The 24,429-nt window shown below is 41.2% G+C and overlaps 1 protein-coding gene across 2 annotated transcripts in view; it reads left to right on the top strand.

The window, feature by feature from the left end:
* Positions 1–24,429, top strand: part of LRRC20 (leucine rich repeat containing 20) — a 787,843-nt gene that overhangs the window by 386,009 nt on the left and 377,405 nt on the right. For both annotated transcript variants that reach the window (XM_056530493.1, XM_056530494.1), the window contains exon 4: positions 6,257–6,424. In XM_056530493.1, the coding sequence (XP_056386468.1) occupies positions 6,257–6,424 (168 nt within the window). The remainder of the gene's footprint in view (positions 1–6,256; positions 6,425–24,429) is intronic.

Here is a 24,429-nt window from a genome sequence, read left to right as displayed (position 1 = left end):
AGAGTTACACATGTTGGATGAAAAAATATTGATATCAGATGCAATACATTCTTCTTCTGTACTTTTTTTGTGCTATGATCTGTCGATAATTTTTTTTATATAATTTTTTTCAGATATATGATAAGAAAAAAAATCATATATGTGACCATGAATTCTGATGTTTGGTATTTTTTGTTTGTTTACTCTGTTGACAGGATAATTAGCAATGTATTTTATTAGTTTGCACGGCTATATCAAATATGTTTTTTTTTTTTTATTAGTCCTTTTATGGGAAAAGGGGGATAATTTTAGTTAGGGGGTGAAACTTTTAAAAATATTTTTAGAATATTTTTGTTACACTTTGTTACCCATAAGGGACTGTTATAAGCAATTATTGGATTGATTATATTGATCAATGCCTAAAGCAGACTGTAACAACAGAGCTAATATGGCCAACACAAAGGCCTTCAGATGGCCTCTGCTAGCCATAATAACTGATCAGCACCCCACAATCAGGTGCAGTTGGTGCCAGTCAGTTTCCTCAAACCCTTGAGCAGCTGTCATTTGTCCTTTCAAATGTTGCAGTCACTATTATTTGTGACATTTAAAGAGGTAAATGACCAACATCAATGTGATTGCTGATGTTAATCATTATGGGTTAGTGTAGGCTGCTAATAGCATCCTACACCTGCTGTCTATGATGTGTGCTGAACTCCTGAGCTTGTGTCATAGTCCTTGATGTTGTGCTTGAGGTACATGTACCTCATGTGTCACCAAAGGGCTAAAGAAAAACTGTCAGCCTGTTCCCTAACACTAAACCCAATACACTGGGTTATAGTGTGGGTGAACAGGAGTCCAACAAGAGGTCACATACCTAAATATGTCCAGTAGGTCCTGAGATATGTCCCTCAGAAGATCCTCTGCTAAATTCAGTGAATCACGCACAAGGGACGGGGCTTCGCCCTAGTGAAATGGAGTTACAGACAATGAATATGTAAATTGAGCCGGCAAAGTCCTGCCCCCTGCACGCAATTCACTGGACATATCTCAGGACCTACTGGACATATTTGGGTAAATTACCCCTTGTTGGACTCCTGTTCACCCACACTATAACACATTGTATCGGGTTTAGTGTGGGTGAACAGGCTGACAGTTTTCCTTTAATGAGCATAAAACAATTTTCCCCTTAGACTTAAAAGATGACATGTGTTACCTACTACTAGGGGAAGTTTAGAAACTAACTTCATACAGGTACAGTATATATCAAATGTGTACCTGGCACCAGAAAAACATAGGTGGAACTATGTCGATTGTTAGCCCTTGTGGGCAGGGCCCTCTCTCCCTTTATATCAGTCTGTCATTTACTCAGTCTGTCAGTCACATTCATGTATTATGTATTTTAACACTTATTCCATTTACAGTGCCCTGGAAACATGGGTGCTATAGAAATATACAATAATACTACTGAACCCATAAGAGAGAATCTGAAGTTAAGAATTGCAGAAAATTCACAAAAATTACCTGAGTTTGTCAGTATGTAATGGCAACCCTCTCCAGTTCTCTTCTCACAAAAAGCATAATAAACTCCCAACCTCCCAAAGTGTTGCTGTTGTTAGGAATATCTACAGCAACTAGGTAGGTTGTAAGCCCTTGCGGTCAGGGCCTTCTCTCCCTTTATATCAGCTACACTTATCCTATTTACAGTGCCCTAGAACCAATGGCGCTATAAAAATATAAAATAATAATATTACACCCATAAGAGAGAATCTGCAGTGAAGAGTTGCAGAAAATTCCCAAATCCAGGATCCTAGATACAGTTTAAATCTTGTCATCCTATCCAAGACTGGAGGCTGTGGCTGGAGGATCAGTGCAATATATATTTTTTTATTTTTTTTTATTACATTTTAGCACATGGCTGCAACACAACAAAATAATAAAAGTGAAAGGGTCTAAAAACTATCTGAATGCATTGTATGTAGTAAGTTCCCTATAAGTGTATGAAGTCAGAATTATATAGTTTATCAAGTCAGAAAACCAGAACTACATATAATTACTGTATGAACTATAGATCCAAGGAAAGGATCAGCACAGGATGACCTCAAGTAAACACAGCTACACTCCAAATACTTTCCACAGAAAGATCCAGCACCAGTGACAAGGTCCGGTATAATGCAGGCTTTGGTCTTTATTGTGTACAGGAACACACGTGCAACGTTTCGGCTAGGAAGCCTTTTTCAAGCATAACAAAAAGATCCACATACCAAACTTATATATACAGAGACTGCACATGATTGTTGCACAAACAGGTGATATACATCATTCATTAGTATAGAGACCAACCCCTCAGCCTTGATAGGCTGAAGGCGCTGGTCATGTGTTACACTTGTGTGTCAAACTTTGTAAACATAAACAATAAATATATTATACAATCAAACACATTGTGATAGATATATTGGTCAATCGGTATGGAAGAAGATGGGGAGTCCAGATAGTAAAAAATCTCATTACTGACCTGCGCTGCAACACTGCATTCATCCTCGCTTCGCACATGGCTTCTGTTTGTAAATAAAACCATTGCGGCTGCGTGGACTCAATCCACATCAGTCTCCGTCATCTTCATTAGAGATGAGCGAAGTTACAGTAATTCGATACGTCACGAACCTCGCGGCTCGGCAGTTGCTGACTTTAGCCTGCATAAATTAGTTCAGCTTTCAAGTGCACCGGGGGGCTGGAAAAGGTGGATACAGTCCTAAGAAAGAGTCTTCTAGGACTGTATCCACCTTTTTCAGCTCACCGGAGCGCCTGAAAGCTGAACTAATTTATGCAGGCTAAAGTCAGCAAACGGCAAGCCACAAGGTTCGTGATGAATCGAATCACTGTAATTTCGCTCATCTCTAGTCTTCATTCATGCGCAGTTCACTCTACTATCGTCGTCTATCAGACGCTTTACTGTGGGATACAGCGCATGCGCCAACCTTATACGCATCTCCGCTCCCTGAGTGGAGACCGCCGACCCCGAACCGAACAATGCCCACGCACAGACAAGCTGCACGTGAGTATCCCAACAGTCTAGACCCAGTGATCACCAAGCAGGGAGTCCCCGTGTCCATTTATTTGAAACTAAACATATATTCTGAAAAAAATTATTTAAAAAAATAGCAGCGGATAACTCTTCCATATTGGCAATAAACAGTGGAGTCCCCAATGTATATTCTCTTCCGATTGGTCCAATTTTCATAAAGTGTTATAAGTGCCTATGGTGAAAAAAGAAAGATAAAATATACTTAAAATACTTATCTATTAAAAACAATATCTGATTTGTAGCACATAATTAAAGTGTAGCTCCCACCATCCTTTTTTTTTCTGTCCCTGCCTATTGCCCATCTATTCCTAACCCCTCCCTGCCTTAAAATGTTTTTTAACTATCTGAGAAATGGCTTTTTGTCTGCCTAGTAGTGTGCTCACTTACCAGGTAGACTTCCCCATCAGGTGCAACGTCACTGATGCTGGGGCGGGCTGACTTCTGCCCTTAGTTCATCTATACAGGGTGCCTCCAGCTTTTTCACCACTACAACTCCCAACTTGCCCTGACATCTATTGGCTGACAGGGCATGCTGGGAGTTGTAGTGGTGAAACAACTAGAGGCACCCTGTGTTGAGAACAATAACCTTGTTATGGCCATGGCCGCGGTGCTGCCCCGCTCCTCCACCCCCCCCCCAGTTAAAAACAATAACTTTGTTATGGCCATGGCGCTACCCCAAACCCCCCGGGTTAAAAACAGTAACTTTGCTATGGCGCTGCCCCGAATCCCCCCCCCCCCCCCCCCCAATAAGACTTACCCAAGTGCAGGCCAGTCCTGAGGCAGCGGCGTGAGGCCAGGGAGCCAATGCGCGCTCAACGCTCGCTCCTGCCTGTCTGATTGACAGGCAGGGAGCTAGCGCGCTGAATGAATTTGGACCGATTGCCCGGCCAGCATCGGTCCTAATTCACTGGTAACGTCATGGCAGGCTGCAGCTGGCCAACAGGAGGGAGACCTCTAGTGGCCAGTTTTCTAAAGTAAAATACACTATTTTAATGATAAAAAAAAAAAATGAATATATATTAGAGATATGTTATAGTACATAAGTACTACAACATATAAAAAAAACGTTTGGTGACAGTGCCCATTTAATAAAAAGATATGATCCATAATTAACTTTTCCAAAACAAGATGTAAAGAAAACAGAAATGAGTATACCTGGAAAAGTCCTCTCCTCTCCTAGGACTTTATCCACCTTTTCCAGCCCCCCGGAGCACCTGAAAGCTGAACTCATTTATGCCGGCTAAAGTCAGCAACTGCTGAGCTGCAAGGTTCGTGACATATCGAATTACTGTAACTTCGCTCATCTCTAATGAAGATGAAGGAGACTGACGTGGATTGAGTCCACGCAGCCGCAGAGGTTTTATTTACAAACAGAAACCATGTGAGAAGTGAGAATGAATGCAGTGTTGCAGCACAGATCGGTAATGAGATTTTTTACTATGTGGACTCCCCATCTTCTTCCATAACGATTGTCCAATACATATCACAATGTGTTTGATTGTATAATATATTTATTGTTTATGTTTACAAAGTTTGACACACAAGTGTAACACATGACCAGCGCCTTCAGCCTATCAAGGCTGAGGGGTTGGTCTCTATACTAATGAATGATGTATATCACCTATTTGTGCACCAATCATGTGCAGTCTCTGTATATATAAGTTTGATATGTGGATGTATTTGTTATGCTTGAAAAAGGCTTCCTAGCTGAAACATTGCACGTGTGTTCCTGTACACAGTAAAGACCAAAGCCTGCATTATACCGGACCTTGTCACTGGTACTGGATCTTTCGGTGGAAAGTGAATTAACTATAGGATACAAATAGGAAAATATGTATTTACTGGCAAATTGTATAGTTTGTCACAATACGTCTTGAGTAGAAGAATATTTATGACTTTTTATTGTCACGGTTTCAAGGATGCAACATTTTTCCTTTTCCTTTGTGTTGTCGACAATTTGTTATTTAGTAGCAGGCAAAACATATGTTTTCAATTTAATCCATTTCCAAAAATACTTCTATGTGTAGGTATTGCTTTTGCATACTTGTTATGGCACCCCCTGGAGTTCTCTTCTAGAGATGAGCGAAGTTACAGTAAATCGATTCGTCACAAACTTCTTGGCTCGGTGGTTGCTGACTTTAGCCTGCATAAATGAGTTCAGCTTTCAGGTGCTCCGGTGGGCTGGAAAAGGTGGATACAGTCCTATGAGAGAGTCTCCTAGGACTGTATCCACCTTTTCCAGCCCACCGGAGCACCTGAAAGCTTAACTAATTTATGCAGGCTAAAGTCAGCAACTACCGAGCTGAGAAGTTGTGACGAATTGAATCACTGTAAGTTCGCTCATCTCTATTCTCTTCTATTCCCTCTTGTGGTCACACATACTGAGTAGCACAGTCCCATATGTGTAGCGGATTGATTTCTGCTGTGGTATAGGCCAGCAAACAACAATCTTTACAGTAAAAGTCCATTTTTGTTAAAGATTTTTTTCTACGTTTTAGATCGCAGAGGGTTCAACCATTGGGACCCCTCGCAATCTCCTGTACGAAGCGTTGGCCGACATGCCCTCTCCATTTCTCTATGGGAGAGCTGTTTGGCTATCTTCGGCTCTCCCATAGAGATATATGGAGGGGGCATTTCGGACCCCACTTTGTGCGGGATCGTGACGCTCTGTTGCTGGGGAGAGCCATGGTCAGGTACAGATCCTCATGGGGGTCCCAGCGGTTGGACCCCCCCAGAATCTAAATATTATGCCCTATCCGCAGGAGTACGTTTTTGTTTGTGATTCTTCTCCTTTAAGGTGGACATTTTGAGAAAGAACAACAATATCTACACACAGAAGTTTATTTTTATTTTTTTATTTTAAACTTATAGTATCTTAATTATTTTATAATAATTAACTGTATGACCTAATTTATTTGTTTAATATTTAAATTTGGCACATACTATGTCAAGAATGTGGTATATGAATATAAGAAGTGTTTTTGTTACCATCTGTACAAAGCTGGCTTTCATCCACGTTATGTTGGTCAGTGTTGATAACATTGCTTGTCTTCTCAGCTGTTATTGTTCACCGGATTGTCTTATATTGTGTCATTATATACACTATATTGAGGAAGCGATTGATCTTGCTTGATAAAAAGAAGCTCTTGCTTTTTCATTATTTGTGGACCTAATAACCTCATTGTTTTGTCACAGAACTCAGTCTTGAGGGGAATCTTCTGGAAAAGCTCCCTCATGAAGCCAGTCTTCTGTGTAACCTCAAAATAATCAATTTAGCAAGAAACAAGTTTGACACATTCCCAGACCAGCTGACAGAAATTCAATGCATAGAGAACATCAACCTGGAAGACAATAAGATCAAAGGTAGGCCACAAATAGTTTTCCTTCTTTTTATTATTTTTATTATTATTTTGTTTTACCATTGGCAACTGACCTAGAGTTAAACAAGAACATGTATGTTGAGATTATCTCTACAGTTCATTTGTAGCCTCAATGATCATCTAAGAATATCCAAATGACTACGTGGTTTTGATTACTGTGTTTTTTGTTTATAACATGGAATTCCAAAAATGAACTACCATAAAACATAACTTTTAATAGGTGTTTGGTCAAATACACCCCCACAAAAAATATGTGAACCCAACAACCAAAAAATGACATGGGTGTGCCAGTATGTAATGGCAACCCCCTCTAGTTCTCTTCTCACAAAAGAATATCAAACTCCCAAACTCCCAACCTCCCAACGCGTTTATTTTTTGTTGTTATTAGCAACATTTTCAGGGGAGACAAATGGTTGGTGAGTATATGTAAAACCAAGACAATTATAAGAATATTGAATGAATGATATCTACACAAAAGGTTAATGTGTTAAATTTATGAACAAGCATATGGCATCATTTGTCAAGTTCCCTGGTCACAATATCCTGTGCACCCCTGTCGTGCTCAGCCAGGGACAGGCATACAAATAAGTGAATTATAGGGCAGGGTGTTAACTTATTGATGTAGATAGGGTGCTGTACACTGCACCACACTACACACTAGTGTGTTTAGGACTAGACGGCAAGAGTGTATAGGTACAGCCTGTGTTGTCTAGGAGTTAATGTACAAAGAAATTAAATAAAAAATAAATTACAACCAGAAAATAGAAAGGGTAAGAAGTGTTTTTCATCACTTGACCATATTTCAGACCTGTTCTGTTACTGTCCAAGTTTGTTCCTTTTCCTGATATTCAATGACTTTTGTGAATTCTTAATGCTGTAATCTGCATATATTAGACCACACATTGCACTGTAAGGTTAGCGATGTAAAGGTTAATTACATATATTCTTCTTGGAAATGGAAATCACGTTAAGCTGTGCTTTATATATTTCAATGGGTAGAACCTTAATCTGTCCATATGAAAAAAGTCATTGTTTGTAATATGGATTCCGATATGTTACATTGTTTTCAAGCACATTTTCGCCTTATATCATAACATGCCACTGGGAATAGCATTACATTATTCTGTCTTTTTTGCATTTTATAGCATTACCCTAATACGGAGTATGGAGTTCTTAAATAATGTATAATATATTCATAGCGACCGAGATATCTAGCTGCAAATATATCCTTTAATTCTCTTTGGTCACATTTTTTTAAATCTCATTCAGGAATCAGGAATTTGCTCAATATGCTCACAACGCAGATAGTGTTGCTTAGACTGGGCTCACATATATCATGCGTCCTGCATAGTTTCCCTCTGGCATGCACATGGGACTGACCCAACCCTATATTGTGCCTCCAGCTTTTCCCCCCGTGTTCTGCTAGCAGCAGCAATGCGCCGCTCCAAACAGCCACACCGGCCTGCGGGGTGCCACGCGTACTTGCAGTGTACTCACAGACATCCCGGAGTGGCCGCGATGTCTGAGTACACTGAGCATGTGCGCGGTGACTCTCAAGTCCTTGTGTGGCTGTTCGGAGCAGCGCATTGCTGCTGCTAGCAGAACACAGGGGGAACAGCTGGAGGCACAATATAGGGTTGGGTCACGTGTAACCCTACCCTAAAAGTTCCCTAAGGGGGCTGATAAAGTGTAAAAAAAAAGTTAAATAAAAGTTACAAAAAAAAAACGCCAATTAAGCCCTTCCATATTAAAAGTTTAACCCCTTAATGACACAGGACGTAAATGTACGTCCTGGTAAGCTGGTACTTAACGCACCAGGACGTACATTTACGTCCAATGCATAACCACGAGCATCGGAGCGATGCTTGCGTCATGCGCGGCAGGTCCCAACTGCTGATAGCAGGACCTGCCCGTAATGGCGGACATCCGCGATTGCGCGGATGTCCTCCATTAACCCCTTAGATGCCGTGATCAATACAGATCACGGCATCTGCAGCATCGCGGTACTTAGAAAGTGGCGTTCCGATCATCCAGCACTGCGGCCGGAGGTCCCCTCACCTTGCTCCGGCCGTGTCCTGGGGTCTTTTGCTCTGGTCTGCGATCGAGCAGACCAGAACAGAAGATGACCGATAATACTGATCAGTGCTATGTCCTATGCATAGCACTGAACAGCATTGGCAATCGAATGATTGCTATAAATAGTCCCCTATGGGGACTATTAAAGTATTAAGATAAAAGTTAAAAAAAAAGTGAAAAATAAAAAAAACCTCCCCCAATAAAAACGTAAATTGTCCCATTTTCCCTATTTGACCCCAAAAAAGTGTAAAAAAAATATTTTATATACATATTTGGTATTGCCGCATGCATAAATATCCCAACTATTAAAATAAAATGCTAATGATACCGTACGGTGAACGGCGTGAACGTAAAAAAAAAGGTCCAAAATAGCTGCTTTTTTTTATAACATTTTATTCCAAAAAAACTTAATAAAGTTTTACATAAGCAAATATGGTATCAATAAAAAGTACAGATCATGGCACAAAAAAATGAGCACTCATACCACCGCTTATATGGAAAAATGAAAAAGTTATAGGTCTTCAAAATAGGGGGATTTTAAAAGTATTAATTTGGTTAAACAGTTTGCGATTTTTTTTAAGCACAAATAGAAAAGTTTATTATCATGGGTATAATTTTAATCGTATTGACCCAAAGAATAAAGAACACATGTAAATTGTACGGCGTGAAAACAAAACCTTCCAAAATTAGCAAAATTGCGGTTTTCTTTTTAATATCCCCACACAAATAGTATTTTTTGGGTTGCGCCATACATTTTATGGCAAAGTGAGTGATGGTATTACAATGGACAACTGGTCGCGCAAAAAACAAGTCCTCATACTAGTCTGTGGATGAAAATTAAAGTTATGATTTTTTTAAGGCGAAGAGGAAAAAACTAAAAAGTTAAAGTAAAATTGTCTGAGTCCTTAAGGCCCAAATGGGCTGAGTCCTTAAGGGGTTAAATCACCCCCTTTTCCCATATAACTAACAACAAAAAAATATAAAAAAATAATAAAAATAGACGTATTTGGCATAACTGCTTGAGTAATTGTCTAAACTATTAAAATAAAACATTATTTATCCCATATGATGAACTGTGAAAACATGAAGATTGCAACCCCCAAGAATTTTTTTTAACCCCTTCCTGCTATAGGACGTATGCATATGTCCCAGCATTCGAAACGTTCGCGTACTGGGACGTATGCATACGTCCTAGCGATCTCTGGCACTGCCACGGGTAGTGCAGGAGATCGGCGGCGGGACCCGGCTGTCATTGACCCCAGAGATGCTGTGATCAATCCTGATCACGCATCTATGGTGTAGAAAAAAAAGCGCAACATTGGCCATTTTTGGTACAAATAGCGGAATAAGAAAGATCAAAAGTTAACACGTATTGCAAAAATGATACCAATAAAAATTAGAGCTTATCCCGCAAAAATAAGCCCTTACTCAATGGCGTCGGCCGAAAAATAAAAAAGTTACGGCTGTTGGAAAATGAATGGCAGAAAAATAATTTTGTTCAGAAAAGGAAAAAAACATAGAAATCTATATCTAATGGGTATCGCCATAATCGTACTGACCCACAGAATAAATATAACATCACTTTTCCCGCACAGTGTACGCCATAAAAAAAATTCCAGTTTTTCCCAATATTTTGAGTTTTTCACAATAAATGCTGCATGTCAACAAAAATGCACCAGTTATATAAAGTACAATATGTCACGAAAAAACTATCTCAGAATCGCTCTGCTCAGAAAAAGCATTCTAAAGTTATTACCATTTAAACAGATACATGTCAATTTAAAAAAAAAAAAATAGCCTGGTCATTAAGGTAAAAAATGGGTCCGTCTTTAAGGGTTAAGTAAAAGCAATCAAAAAGTCCCATCATTAAATGTTACTGACTCAAACAGCAGATTTTTCTCCAAAAAATTAGCCCTCAAACAGCCCTGTATACGGAAAAATAAAATATTTATAGTTGTCAAAAATGGCAATTAAAAAACTTTTCTTTTCTACAAAGGGTATTGGTTTAATTGTGATTATCTAAATTATCAAGATAACATGTTTTTTTTGTTTTATTTTCAATTTTACCTTACAAATATTTTTTTTTTTCCTTTTTTGGAACGTATGTTATGTAAGAAAGAATGAAGACATTACAAAGTACAATTGGTCCCACAAAAAAAGCCCTTATTTTGGTGTGTAGGTTAAAAAATTAAAGAGTTATGGCTATTAAAGGAGTAGTCCAATGGTGAAAAATTCTATACAGTTAGCAACAGCTTAAAAAGTTATATAACTTTGTAATATACTCACATAACACATCTGGAAGGGAAAGTACCTTTTTCAGTGATTTCTCTCTAGACAGGAAGCGCTGCATAATCCAGCATCTCCACCTACACTTCTTCTACAGCCTGTGGTCAGCTCGTCATTCCTTTAATCATAGTTCTCAATATGTGAGTGTTCACCAATCACAGCACTCACACATTGAACCAATCACAGCAGTCCTTCTTGAGCCTGGTCACGTGGGTGCCGTGCTGTAAGCCAGGAGAAGTGTGAGGGGGAGAATGAGGACGTACACAGCTCCTCCCCCCCATCCTGGCTCTCCCTCTGGATATCGTGAATAGGATTATACCAGCTTTACTTTGACACAGCAGCTTGCAGGGAAAAGGATGTCATCAACGGCTGATACCCTCTCTCTACCTGGGTAGCCGTTACACTCTCTGCTGACACCTTTGTCTGTATCAGGAACTGTCCAGAGTACAAGCAAATCCCCACAACAAACTCCGGACAGTTCCTGATACGAACAGCAGTGTCAGCTGAAAGCACTGTGGCCAGACTGAAAAGAACTACACCGCTTTATCTGTAGTATACAGCAGCTGATAAGTACTTAAGTAATTAATAAATCTGTTAACTTTCTGGCACCAGTTGATTGGGAAAAAAAAAATTTCACCCCACTTTAAGGCTTAGGGGCTGTCATGAAGATCATCAAACTGACTGTATACAGTTGTGAGTAAATGAGAAAATCTCCCTTTTGCGTTATGCAAGCTTGCATTGTGAATATTCATATAAACTCTTTATTGCTCAAAGAGGTGAAAACTTGTGAAGCCTGCTGTGTGTATTGATATCTTGGTATAGCAGTCCAGATACCCTTGCTGATAGGGGACAGGTATTGTGTTGTACACATGACCATTTACCTTTTTAATGCACACTAAGGAAGGATAATATTCAATGAATAAAACAGTTATGTCACTTTTCTTTCTCCTTATTCCTTGTTTGGACCATAACACTATAACAATCATGTGTTACATTTTAAATGTTTATGGTACTCTCAAAACACAATGGAAAAATATCCTTTTTTTATATTTGGGAAAAAATAAGGAATCTGGTGCTCAACAGGTTACAAAATGGATATGTGTGCACAATAAAATATAGATATATATAATATATAAATATGTAAATTTATTATTAAGATGTCATACAAATTAAGAGTGGAACACCCACAGGACCCATGTGGGTGACCAATAACGCAAAATGAGAATTGAATAAAAGAGTAAAGGCATAAAATAATATACTAAATGCAATAAATAGTAAAGATACTCAGTCCTCGGTAGTTGCTTGTAACTGTTATAACAAAACTGTTATAGATACTGTAACAAGTCCTGTAAATGAAAACTGGAATATAGTCCTAGTGAACAAAATGTCCACGTGTGCAGACCTGTTTGCCGGGTTTGAGAGCATGGATCTGATTACCAGATTTAGATGCAGTGTGCTCCGGTGATCCGGGCAGTGCAGGGCTGATGGTCCGGACAATACAAAGATAGTGAAGCAGATGGATGCCATTTGTAGATGCTGATGTCTTTGTGGTTAGTTCTTAGGGAATGGTAAATAGAAGATAATGGAGTGAACTATACAGTATAGTTTTAGAAAATAAAGTACCACAATATAAAATATATATATAGACTAAGAATAACATAATAAAAAGTATATATAGACTAAGCTTCTCTAAGAATAAATCAATCTTTGCCACATGTGTTATAACATTGTACAAAGATAGCAATAATGCAAATAATACAAATAATACAAATAAAACGAAAAATAAAAAATTATAAAAGTGACAAAAAGGCAAAAACTGAAAATAATAATAATACGAAATGAAAATAAAAATATATAAATGAAAAATAAAAAATAATAAACTAAAGATGAGCATTGAGTAGAGTTAAGTATAGTATAATAAAAAAAATATTGGGAATGAAGATGTAAAGGGAGATGCAACAGTCTGGTAGAAATATTAATAATTGTAAATGACAAATGGGACAGTGCTATGTGGGAAGCTAGGTAATCCAAATATGCATTCTATGAATCCTTGAACAGTATAGACTCATCCTAAGGGTGACTTGTAGACTTCATGCATACTTTTTTTTTATGTTTCTTGAATAATATGAATTGGAAAACTTAATGAAAATTATTGCCATTTTGCGGGCTTCCATTTCTACGCTTTGCACTTTTTGGTAAAAATGACACCTTATCTTTATTCTGTAGGTCAATACAGTTACAAGGATACCCAATTTATGTAGGTTTTATTTTTATTTTACTACTTAAAGGGGTAGTCCAGTGGTGAAAAACTTATCCCCTATCCTTATCCCCGATCTCTCTGTACGGGCCCCGGCTCTCCGCCGAGATAGCGGGTGTCGACCCCCGCACGAGGCGGCGGCCGACACGCCCCCTCAATACATCTCAATGGCAGAGCTGGAGATTGCCGAAGGCAGCGCTTCGGCTCTGCCATAGAGTTGTATTATAGAGTTGTACGGGCTGTCGGGGCTCCGTACAGGAGATCGCGGGGGGCCCCAGGGGTCGGACCCCCCGCGATCTGCAACTTATCCCCTATCCTTAAGATAGGGGATAAGTTGTAAACCACTGAGTCATCACTGGACTACTCCTTTAACAAAAAATTATAACTACATGCACCAAAATTACTATGTTTAAAATTGTCCACTTCTGACCCCTATAACTTTTTATTTTTCCACATACGAGACTATACGAGGTCTAATTTTTTGTAGTTTTTATCGGTACCATTTTTGTTTTGATGGGATTTTTTTATCGCTTTTTATTATTATTATTATTTTTTTTTATGGTATATGAAGTTTCCATAAAATGCACAATTTTGGACAATGCTACTTTTTTACGTGTACACCATCAACCGTGCAGTTTAGCTAACCTTATATTTTAATAGTTTGGACATTTATGCATTTGGCGATACCACATATGATTATTTTTATTGTTTATTACATTATTTTATTTAAAAAATAGGAAAAGGGGGGAGATTCACATTTTTATTAGGGGAGGGGCTTACTCACATTTATTAACTTATTTTTATTTATTTTTTACACGTTTAACTTTTTTTTAATACCATGCAGTTTTTTTGATTGCATACACTGTTCAATGCTATGCTATAGCATAACTATGATCAGTGTTATCGGTCCTCTGCTGCTCCAGCCTGCATGGCAGGCTTGGAGCAATAGAGCACTGATCGGATGGGGAGAAGGGAGGTAAGCACCCTCCCGCTGTCCTCTCAGCTGATCGTGACATCGCAATTTTTTTAGCGATAGTCCGAATTAGCTCCGTTGAGCTGCCGGGATACTTTCAGTTTAGACGCTGCAATCAACTTTGATTGCGTCATCTAAAGGGTTAATGCTGCTGATAGGAGTCGGTACCAACGGGGTTTGAAGCGTTCTCCGCTCGTGAGAACACTTTGAACCTCGGTAACGGGACCAGAACGTACAGGTACATCCGAGTCCTTAAGTCATTAAAAATAATTAAGTTTTCTATGTTTTATTTGTGTTTAAATAAAGCTGCTGCTAGGTGTCTCCATACTTGTCCAGAGCACATTTTCCCCAATCTCTTGCACAGGAAATGCAGTCTAGAGTGCTAAGGGGTGTGTGTTCAGCCTTAGACAATAATAGCTTATCTCACACTGGGCTGTGTGTAGCAGAGTGAGAGAGGTAGTTCTCCCCTGTATGGCTTCAGATGATGTCACAGCCTGCTGGGTAACACCCCTTCCCAGTCTTTGAAACTGACTGAGACTGAGCAGAAAATACAGAGCAATATCAAGGTAGAAAACTAAAAAAATATTAAAATAAAGGAAGGAGGCAGTGAACTGGGAGTATTATAAAATTTAACAAGATCATGAGAGCTACTCTATAACATTCAGGGGAAATGTTTGGCTAGCCACGGCTTCTCCTGGCCAAATCAGCTTTCCAATATGAAAACAGTTGTCTGTGAGGAAACGTTTTCCTTTAACACTAAAGCTCATAGAGTTAAGCTTTAGTGTTAAAGGAAAACGTTCATAAATTCTACATAAAGAATTATTTATTGTTATTAGAATACAAAATATTTTCTATACAATTTTCTTTTGCTGAGCTATTTCTGTTGGAGTTGCAGACATTGGCCCTCATTTACTATTCTAAACCCGACCTCTTTTGTCGTGTTTTTTTGTTGCATCTTTGTCTGCTCCATGTCGCAGACATCATGCGCCAGTCTGCGACAAGATGCAACATTTTTTCCCGACGGACCCGATGTGGATTCTCCCAAACCCGAAAAAGGGGCATAACCCGACATTTATGAGCTTTCCCACGTATTTATAAAGGTTTCCAACCCGAATTTGTTGTATTGTTGTGGATTTTTTCCCGACAACTCAGAGGAGTTGGAAACCAAAACCAACAAAACCCACGTGCGACAAACAGGATGCGACATAATAATAAATACCAGGGGAAAAAAGCAGTCGGGTAAGAAAGCAACATAGACTTACAACCCGATTTTCTTAGTAAATGAGGGCCATTGTGTCAAAGGTGATTCTAAACCTGCGTCCCAGTGTAAATTCTGAAAGATTTCTGTAAATCCTGTAAAAATTTAGATATTCATGCCTATAAGATTGTTAATGGCTTTCATTCATGGACACAATGGAGTTCACACAGTGGATTTTTAAATAGATTTTTGCTCATATTTTGTGTTAGAACTCCTCTGATTTCCACTAAGATACTGCATCCTATTCTTTGGAATCCACCCTGGATGGAAATCTACAGCATTTATCAAAAACTGTGTAGAGGAAAAGTGGGGCCTCCGAAAAAAACAACAACCTCCTATTGGTTGCTATGGCAACTGCACCACTTCTCCTCTGAACAGGTTTTGATCAATCTCCCCCATTGTGTCTATACATCCTTAGGAGTTAACATTTCCACTACTAAACCTCAAATCCTTCAATGAAGTGTTTCCTGTTTCCAATCTGGCTGTTGTTTTCTAATCTTTCTTCTTAGCTTTTTTTGTTGTCTCTAGCGCATTTAAAGTTTGTTTCATCAAAAGAAGTCAAATAATTCTGTTTATTACAGAAAGTCTCCAGGTGAATAAGAAGTGCGAGTGGATCATTGAAATATTAGGTTTTCTCTTCTTCATTATTAGCTGCATGGCAGCAAACATTCTCTAGTAATGACATTTTCTGCTCCAAAAGACAGACAAAATATTCCCACAGCAGAATGATGTGCTTGTCAGTGCTGCATTCACTATAGTAATGCCAAACAGCAAACCTGCCCTAACAGTACTACTACACATTGCCTATCTATAAAGTGGCAAACAATAGTGCAGGGCTGGTGCTAGGATTTTTGCTACCCTAGGCGAAAGCTAATTTTTCCACCCCTTGACCCTGCTCATTGGCTCCACCCTTTGACATGCCCCACCTTACTGAGGTGACACACTGTAGCAAACATCTTCAGGGGGCGGATTCATGGAGGCGCGTGTGATGTCAGGATCTGCCTATCTGGCCTCGGAGGTGGCACTGCAGGCTGAAGAGTGCAGATTAATATGGTACAGGGGGAGTTGCGACAGTGGTGCTGGCTGGACAGGTGCTTCAGATAAGCGGCGGGCGATTTGGATACTGGCTGGCTACTAACTTTCTTGCAGCGGGAAGAGTCATGACCCCAATCAAGAGGGCACTATAGGCGGCTTCCTATTTTGCCTATAGGGAGAACCGGTCCTAATAGTGTGAACCAATTGTATTGCCAGATTCTGGTGACACATACAGATGTGGACAAAATTGTTGGTACTCTGCCGTTAAAACAGAAAAACCCACAATGCTTCCTGAAATAACTTGAAACTGACAAAAGTAATAATGAATAGCGTTGCTCGCGAATATTCGCAAAGCAAATTTTATTCGCGAATATCGCATATTCGTGAATTCGCGAATATTCGCGAATATAGCACTATATATTCGTTATTACGAATATTCGTATTTTTTTTTTCACAGTACACATCACAGTGATCCTCCCTCTCTCCTTCCAGCTTGTGTGGTGTAAAGAAGGCTCTAATAGTACTGTGTGAAACTGGTAGGGTTTTCCCTCAGAAAAATACTGGTCATGGGTGTGGCTATGTGGGGGGTGGAGCTACAAAAGGGGAGGGGCCAGATTGCACAGGGGCTGAGGGATCAGGGGTTTAAGAAATGGCACGGGGGATGGGAGGGGGGTTTAAGAAATGGCATAGGGGATTGGAGGGATACAATATATATGCGGGGGGAATTTTCCTATATCGCCCAAAAAATTAACATTTAGAGAATACCTGCCAAAACCCTATTTATGCCAGCGGCGGCGGTAGTGGTGGTGCGCGACAGCAACGCTGGCTCTCTCTGATGACGAGTGACGTCCCCCTGCGCAACATCAGATAAACAGGCTAATCAGACAGTATCACACATGACAGATTTAGATGCACAGGCTCAGCAGATAGTATCCCACATGACAGATTTGGATATACAGGCTCAGCAGACAGTATCACACATGACAGGATTAGATACACAGGCTCAGCTCACAGTATCACACATGACAGGATTAGATACACAGGCTCAGCAGACAGTATCGCACATGACAGGATTAGATACACAGGCTTATCAGGCAGTATCGCACATTACAGGATTAGATACACAGGCTCATATCCCACATGACAGATTTGGATATACAGGCTCAGTAGACAGTATCACACATGACAGGATTAGATACAGAGCGCAGCAGATAGTTTCACACAATAAAACATTAAATCAGTGTTTCCCAACCAGGGTGCCTCCAGCTATTGCAAAACTACAACTCCCAGCATGCCCGGACAGCCAAAGGCTGTCTGGGCATGCTGGGAGTAATAGTTTTGCAACAGCTGGAGGCACCCTGGTTGGGAAACACTGCATTAAATACACAATTTTGCAGAGAGGTCTCACCAGTCTCTTGTCTTCACTTTCTCCTTTCCCCGGGCGGCTCGAGGTTAAGGAATGTCCGGGGTTGAGGAGGAATGGGGTGGGCAATTATTTATCCCATGGGGCCACATGAGAAACTAAAAAGATTGTGGAGGGCTGGGTAGTTTTTCCCCAGATTAGGCAGCATAGTTGTCCCCCAGATCAGGCAGCATAATTGTCCCCCAGATTAGGCAGCGTAGTTGTCCCCCAGATTAGGAGCACAGTTGTCCCCCAGATTAGGCAGCATAGTTGTCCCCCAGATTAGGAGCACAGTTGTCCCCCAGATTAGGCAGCATAGATGTCCCCCAGATTAGGAGTTTAGTTGTCCCCCAGATCAGTATAGTTGTCCCCCAGATTACAAGCATAGTTGTCCCCCAGATTACGAGCATAGTTGTCCCCCAGATCAGTATAGTTGTCCCCCAGATCAGTATAGTTGTCCCCCAGATCAGTATAGTTGTCCCCCAGATTACGAGCATAGTTGTCCCCCAGATCAGTATAGTTGTCCCCCAGATCAGTATAGTTGTCCCCCAGATTACGAGCATAGTTGTCCCCCAGATCAGTATAGTTGTCCCCCAGATCAGTATAGTTGTCCCCCAGATCAGTATAGTTGTCCCCCAGATTACGAGCATAGTTGTCCCCCAGATCAGTATAGTTGTCCCCCAGATCAGTATAGTTGTCCCCCAGATCAGTATAGTTGTCCCCCAGATCAGTATAGTTGTCCCCCAGATTACGAGCATAGTTGTCCCCCAGATCAGTATAGTTGTCCCCCAGATCAGTATAGTTGTCCCCCAGATCAGTATAGTTGTCCCCCAGATCAGTATAGTTGTCCCCCAGATTACGAGCATAGTTGTCCCCCAGATCAGTATAGTTGTCCCCCAGATCAGTATAGTTGTCCCCCAGATCAGTATAGTTGTCCCCCAGATCAGTATAGATGTCACCCAGATTACGAGCATAGTTGTCCCCCATATTACGAGCATAGTTGTCCCCCAGATTAGGCATTCCCCCCCCACACACACACACACACATATATTTACACACACGCACACACACACATATATACACAGACACACATATATACACAGACACACATATACACAGTCACACATATACACAGAGACACATACACAGACACATATAAACACAGACACTCACCCGCCCTGCGCAGCAGAGGGAGACAGGATACACGGCCTCTCCTCCTCTCCCCTCCCTGCTCTGCCTATGAAGGGTTGTAAGACTGCACGGCAGAGAGAAGGCGGGGGAGGGGGAGAGAGGAGACAGGAAGTGCACGCCCCCTCCCCAGCACTGTACAATCTCTTCCTGTCATGGCACGGAGCTCTCCCTGTCACAGGCTGGTGGTGTCAGACCTGGGCATTGTACGGCCGACAGTCAGTGGGCTTTGTGTCGGGGGCTGAAACTGTAGTTCGGCAGCCTGCATGTCACAGGCAAAATTTAGTTGCCGGTCATGAAAGAAGTGCTCTTCTGGGGATGCTGCTCAGTCCGCCCCTGTCAGTGAATGAAAAATACCGGCCATTGCATGGCCGGTATTTTTCATCCAAACTAACCGGCACAGCCCGGAATGTAGATGAAAATACCGGCTGTGCCGGTAAAATACCCGCAGGGTGGCAACCCTAGAAACTGATGTTCGGATTTTCGCACATGCGAAAATTAGCATATGCTAATTTTCGCATATGCAAATGTTTGTTTATGTTAATTTTTATGCAAATTTTCGCATGCGCAATTTTTTTTTTTTTTTTTTTTGCGCATGCGAAAATAAAACAAGGATATTCCGAATATGCGAATATTCGCGAATATATGACGAATATTCGTCCATGTATTCGTGAATATTCACGAATTCGAATATGGCCTATGCTGCTCAACACTAATAATGAATAACAATTTACTGAAAATTACCTGATGAAATTAGGGATGTCCCGATACCGATACTGGTATCGGGGCCAATACTAGCCATTTGCATGGTATTGGGGACACGTTTAATGTCCCCGATACCATGCCCGATACCTGGTGCCGCTCTGTTGCCCCGTTCTCCCGTCCTCCGGTCCGCATCATGGTGTTCCATGGAGGAGCATGTGACACACACACGTCACTCCGCCTCCTCCCCTGCACCCAGTGTAACGCTACGCAGGAAGCAGAGTGACGTGTATGTCACATGCTCCTCCATAGGACGACACAATGCGGACCAGAGGAGAACGGGGCAGCAGACCGGCAGCACCAGCACCCGACAGAGGAGGTGAGCTGCCTGCAATGAGGGGGCTGCTACTAATGTCCAAGCAGGGGGGCCCTGCTGTTGTCTTAAAGGGGGGGCGCACTGCTGCTGCCTAAAGGGGGGGGCACCCTGCTGCTGTCTATATGGGGGGGCGCTCTGCTGCTGTCTAAACGGGGGGCCCTGCTGCTGTCTAAACAGGGGGGGGCCCTGCTGCAGTTTAAATGGGGGGCCCTGCTGCAGTTTAAACGGGGGGGGGGGCTGCTGCTGTCTAATAGGGGGGCCCTGCTGCTGTCTAATAGGGGGGGGGGCCTGCTGCTGTCTAATAGGGGGGGGGGGGCACCTGCTGCTGTCTAAATGGGGGCCCCTGCTGCTGTCTAAAGGGGGGGCCTGCTGCTGTCTATAGAGGGGGCCCTGCTGCTGTCTAAAGGGGGGGACTGCTGCTGTTTAAATGGGGGCCCACTGTCTAAAGGGGGGCTGTGGTCTACATGGGGGCTGCTACTTATGTCTACTGGGGGGCTGCTGTCTACAGGGGAGGGCTGCTACTAATGACTGCCGGGGGGATGCTGCTAATGTCTGCAAGGGGATACTACCTAATATTAAAGACAATCTTACAGCAGAGTCACCTGCACTAACTTGAATTTATAGGTAGATAGTGCAGGTGACTCGATTTGTACCGCTGCTCACCATGTGGTCATAGGTCTCACCGCCAATGCAAATTCCCTGTTCTGTTCAATGGAGAAGAGAGAAATCTTGGCTCATACTACAGCAGCTGCCTCCATTGTACACAACAAGGACCCACATATCATACGGTAAACAGCGCCAGAAACCGGGTCACCCTGATGTCAGATTCCCTTTAAAATATAAGTAGTCGTACTTGGTATCGGAGAGTACTAGAATTAAAGTATAAAAAAAAATGGTATCGGGACATCCCTAATAATAATCATAAAACTATCTTGGACAAAATTGATGATCTCCTGAACTTAAAGGGGGACTCCACTGGAAAACTTTTTTTTTTTTTTAAATCAACTGGTGCCAGAAAGTTAAACAGATTTGTAAATTACTTCTATTAAAAAAATCTTAATCTGTCCAGTATTTATCAGCTGCTGTATGATCCACAGGAAGTTCTTTTCTTTTTGAATTTCCTTTATGCCTGATCACAGTGCTCTCTGCTGACACCTCTGTCCATTTTAGGAACTGTCCAGAGTAGGAGCAAATCCCCATAGAAAACCTATCGTGCTCTGGACAGTTCCTAAAATGGACAGAGGCGTCAGCAGAGAACACTGTGGTCAGGCAGAAATGAAATTCAAAAAGAAAAGAACTTCCTGTGGATCATACATCAGCTGATAAGTACTGTAAGGATTAAAGGGGTATTCCAGGATTTTTTTTTTTATTTGGCGATGCTATAGGGGCTGTTAAGATAGTGTGGTTCATAATATATTGTCTGTACCTATGTGTGACGGTTTTCTCACAATTCTTCTGTGATTTTCACCCCAGTTTTTATTTTTTACAAAATTACTGATGTCTCAGATTTTTCCCAGGTTGCAATGCGGCCGAGACCTGACCTCACTAGTCAGCTGATGACAGGGAGCCTGTCTGCTTCAATGGGTGGAGCGATCATTGGTGGGAGAGAGATCAAACTGCAACTACTGCAACAGCTGTAGGCACCCTGATTGAAAACCGCAGGTCTTTTGAATTGATGCAGCTCATTTATGTTTCAATGGGTGGGGTGGCTGATGTGTGGGAGGGAGGATAATGGAATTATGGGATTTGTAGGCAAAAAAGAAAAACAGGAAATACTAGTGCACAAAAAGCTAGCCACAATGTTATGGTGGACTCACAACATAGCCATTTTGCCCCAAGACAAGCACAGATCCTTCCTAAGCATGGCCATTACTGACTGCCAGGTATGTATTAAAATCACCTTATGGTGGATAACCCCTTTTAGATTTACAAGTATGTTTAACTTTCTGGCACCAGTTGATTAAAAAAATTTTTTTCCCCCAGTGGAGTACCCCTTTAACTCTTCATGACCTGGGGTTTTTCCATTTTTGCACTTTCGTTTTTTTCTCCTTACCTTTAAAAAATCATAACTCTTTCAATTTTGCACCTAAAAATCCATATGATGGCTTATTTTTTGTGCCACCAATTCTACTTTATAATGACATCAGTCATTTTACCCATTTACCCAGTCATTTATTTTTCACTTTTATTTGCACTGTTATAGCCCCCATAGAGTACTATAACATGCAGTACTTTGATCTCTGATTATGTTCAATGCTATGCCATAGCATAGCATTGATCAGTGTTTCTGCCACATGACTGCTCATGCCTGGATCTCAGGCAGAGAGCAGTCATTCGGCAATCAGACAAGGAGGAGGAAGGTAAGGCACCCTCCTCGTGTCCTCCAGCTGTTCGAGACGCCGCGATTTTGCTGCGGCGGTCCAGAACAGCCCACTGAGCTGACCGGCACTTATTAGGTTTCACTTTAGACGCGGCGATAAACTTTGAACACCGCGTCTAAAGGGTTAATAGCGCACGGCAAAGCGATCAGTGCCACGCGCTATTAGCCATGGGTCCCGGCCCGTTATGGAAAGAGAAAGGACCCAAGACGTACCGTCACATCCTGGATCGGGTAGTGATTAACCTGTTGGGGTTGAAGGGCGTACCTGTACTCCCTTTCTGGGTAACTCCCTTTCTGGGTAACGCCTTGGCCGTGCGTCATAGTGGGTTGGGCCCGGCCGTTGACCCGTGGCTAATAGCGTGCAGCACTGATTGCGGTGCCGCGCGCTATTAACCCTTTTAGACGTGGCGTTCAAAGTTGATTGCTGCATCTAAGGGTGCTTTCACACTATGAACTTCACCCGTTAATAAACGTACGTTTGAAAAATAATTATTAACGCCCCTTAACCCCTTAACGACAATGTATGTAAATATACGTCATGGTGACATGGTACTTAACGCACCATGATGTACATTTACCCGCTGCCATGATTGCGAGCACTGGCTATCAGCAGCCAGGGACCCGCTGGTAATGGCGGACATCTTCGATCACGCAGATGTCCGCCATTAACCCCTCAGATGCCATGATCAATACAGATCACAGCATCTGCGACAGTGCGGTACTTTGGATGATCGGATCGCCTGCAGCGCTGCCGCGGGGATACGATCATCCGGCATGGCAGCTGGAGGTCCCCTCACCTGGCTCCGGATGTCTCCCATTGTCTTCTGCTCTGGTCTGAGATCAAGCAGACCAGAGCAGAAGATCACTGATAATACTGATCAGTGCTGTGTCCTATACATAGCACTGAACAGTATGAGCAATCAAATGATTGCTATGAATAGTCCCCTATGGGTACATAAAAAGTGTACAAAAAAGTAGAAAAATGTTAAATAAAAAAGTAAAAAATGTGAAAAATCCCTTCGCCCAATAAAAAAAAGTAAAACGTCAGTTTTACCCCCAAAAAAGCGTAAAAAAAATGTATACACATATTTGGTATTGCTGCGTGCGTAGAAGTCTGAACTATTAAATATATTGTTGATTATCCTGTACGGTAAATGGCGTAAACGTAAAAAAAAAAATTAAAAGTCCAAAATTGCTGCTTTTTTGTCACATTTTATTCCCAAAAAAATTATAAAAATTTTATAAAAAGTAAAACCTAAGCAAACTACAGATCATGGCGCAAAAAATGAGCCCCCATATCGCCCCATATACTGAAAAATGAGAAAGTTATAGGTGGTCAAAATAGGCAATTTGAAACATACTAATTTTGTTAAAATGGTTTGAGATTATTCTTAAGCAGTACAATTATAGAAAAGCATATAGCATGGGTATCATTTTAATCATATTGACCAACAGAATAAAGAAAACATGTCATTTTTGTCAGAAAATGTACAGCGTGAAAACAAAACCTTCCTAAATTTGTTAAATTGCGGTTTTCTTTTCAATTTTCCCACATAAATAATATTTGTTTGGTTGTGCCGTACATTTTATGGTAAAATAAGTGATGTAATTACAAAGTACAATTGATGACACAAAAAACAAGCCCATCTTTGGATGGAAATATAAGAGAGTTATGATTTTTAGAAGGTGAGGAGGAAAAAACGAAAATGCAAAAATAAAATTGGTCTGGTCCTTAAGGCCAAAATGGGCCTGGTCCTTAAGGGGTTAAACAACCCCATTCAAGTCAATGGTTTTTTACAATTACCCGTTATTACCCATTATCATAAGAAGGCAGCAAAAGAGAAGCCCTCGTTTATGCCCAAAGGAGAGTGGTACTTAAGTCTAAAAATCCATTTTGCTTCCTCACGAAGAGGATAGTATAAATGTTCCCCTTTCTGGCACCCAACTTTACTTGGCTAAATCAATGAATTGTACATCCTGTAATCTACCGCTATGCACAACGTGTATGTGCCTGGCCAAGGGGGTGTCCTAATAACATGTTCCTAATAGAACTTA

The sequence above is a fragment of the Hyla sarda genome, chromosome 7, assembly GCF_029499605.1.
Source record: "Hyla sarda isolate aHylSar1 chromosome 7, aHylSar1.hap1, whole genome shotgun sequence".
Classification (NCBI taxonomy): domain Eukaryota; kingdom Metazoa; phylum Chordata; class Amphibia; order Anura; family Hylidae; genus Hyla; species Hyla sarda.
Note: the sequence above shows the minus strand (reverse complement) of the source record. Positions and strands in the feature narration are given on the sequence as shown.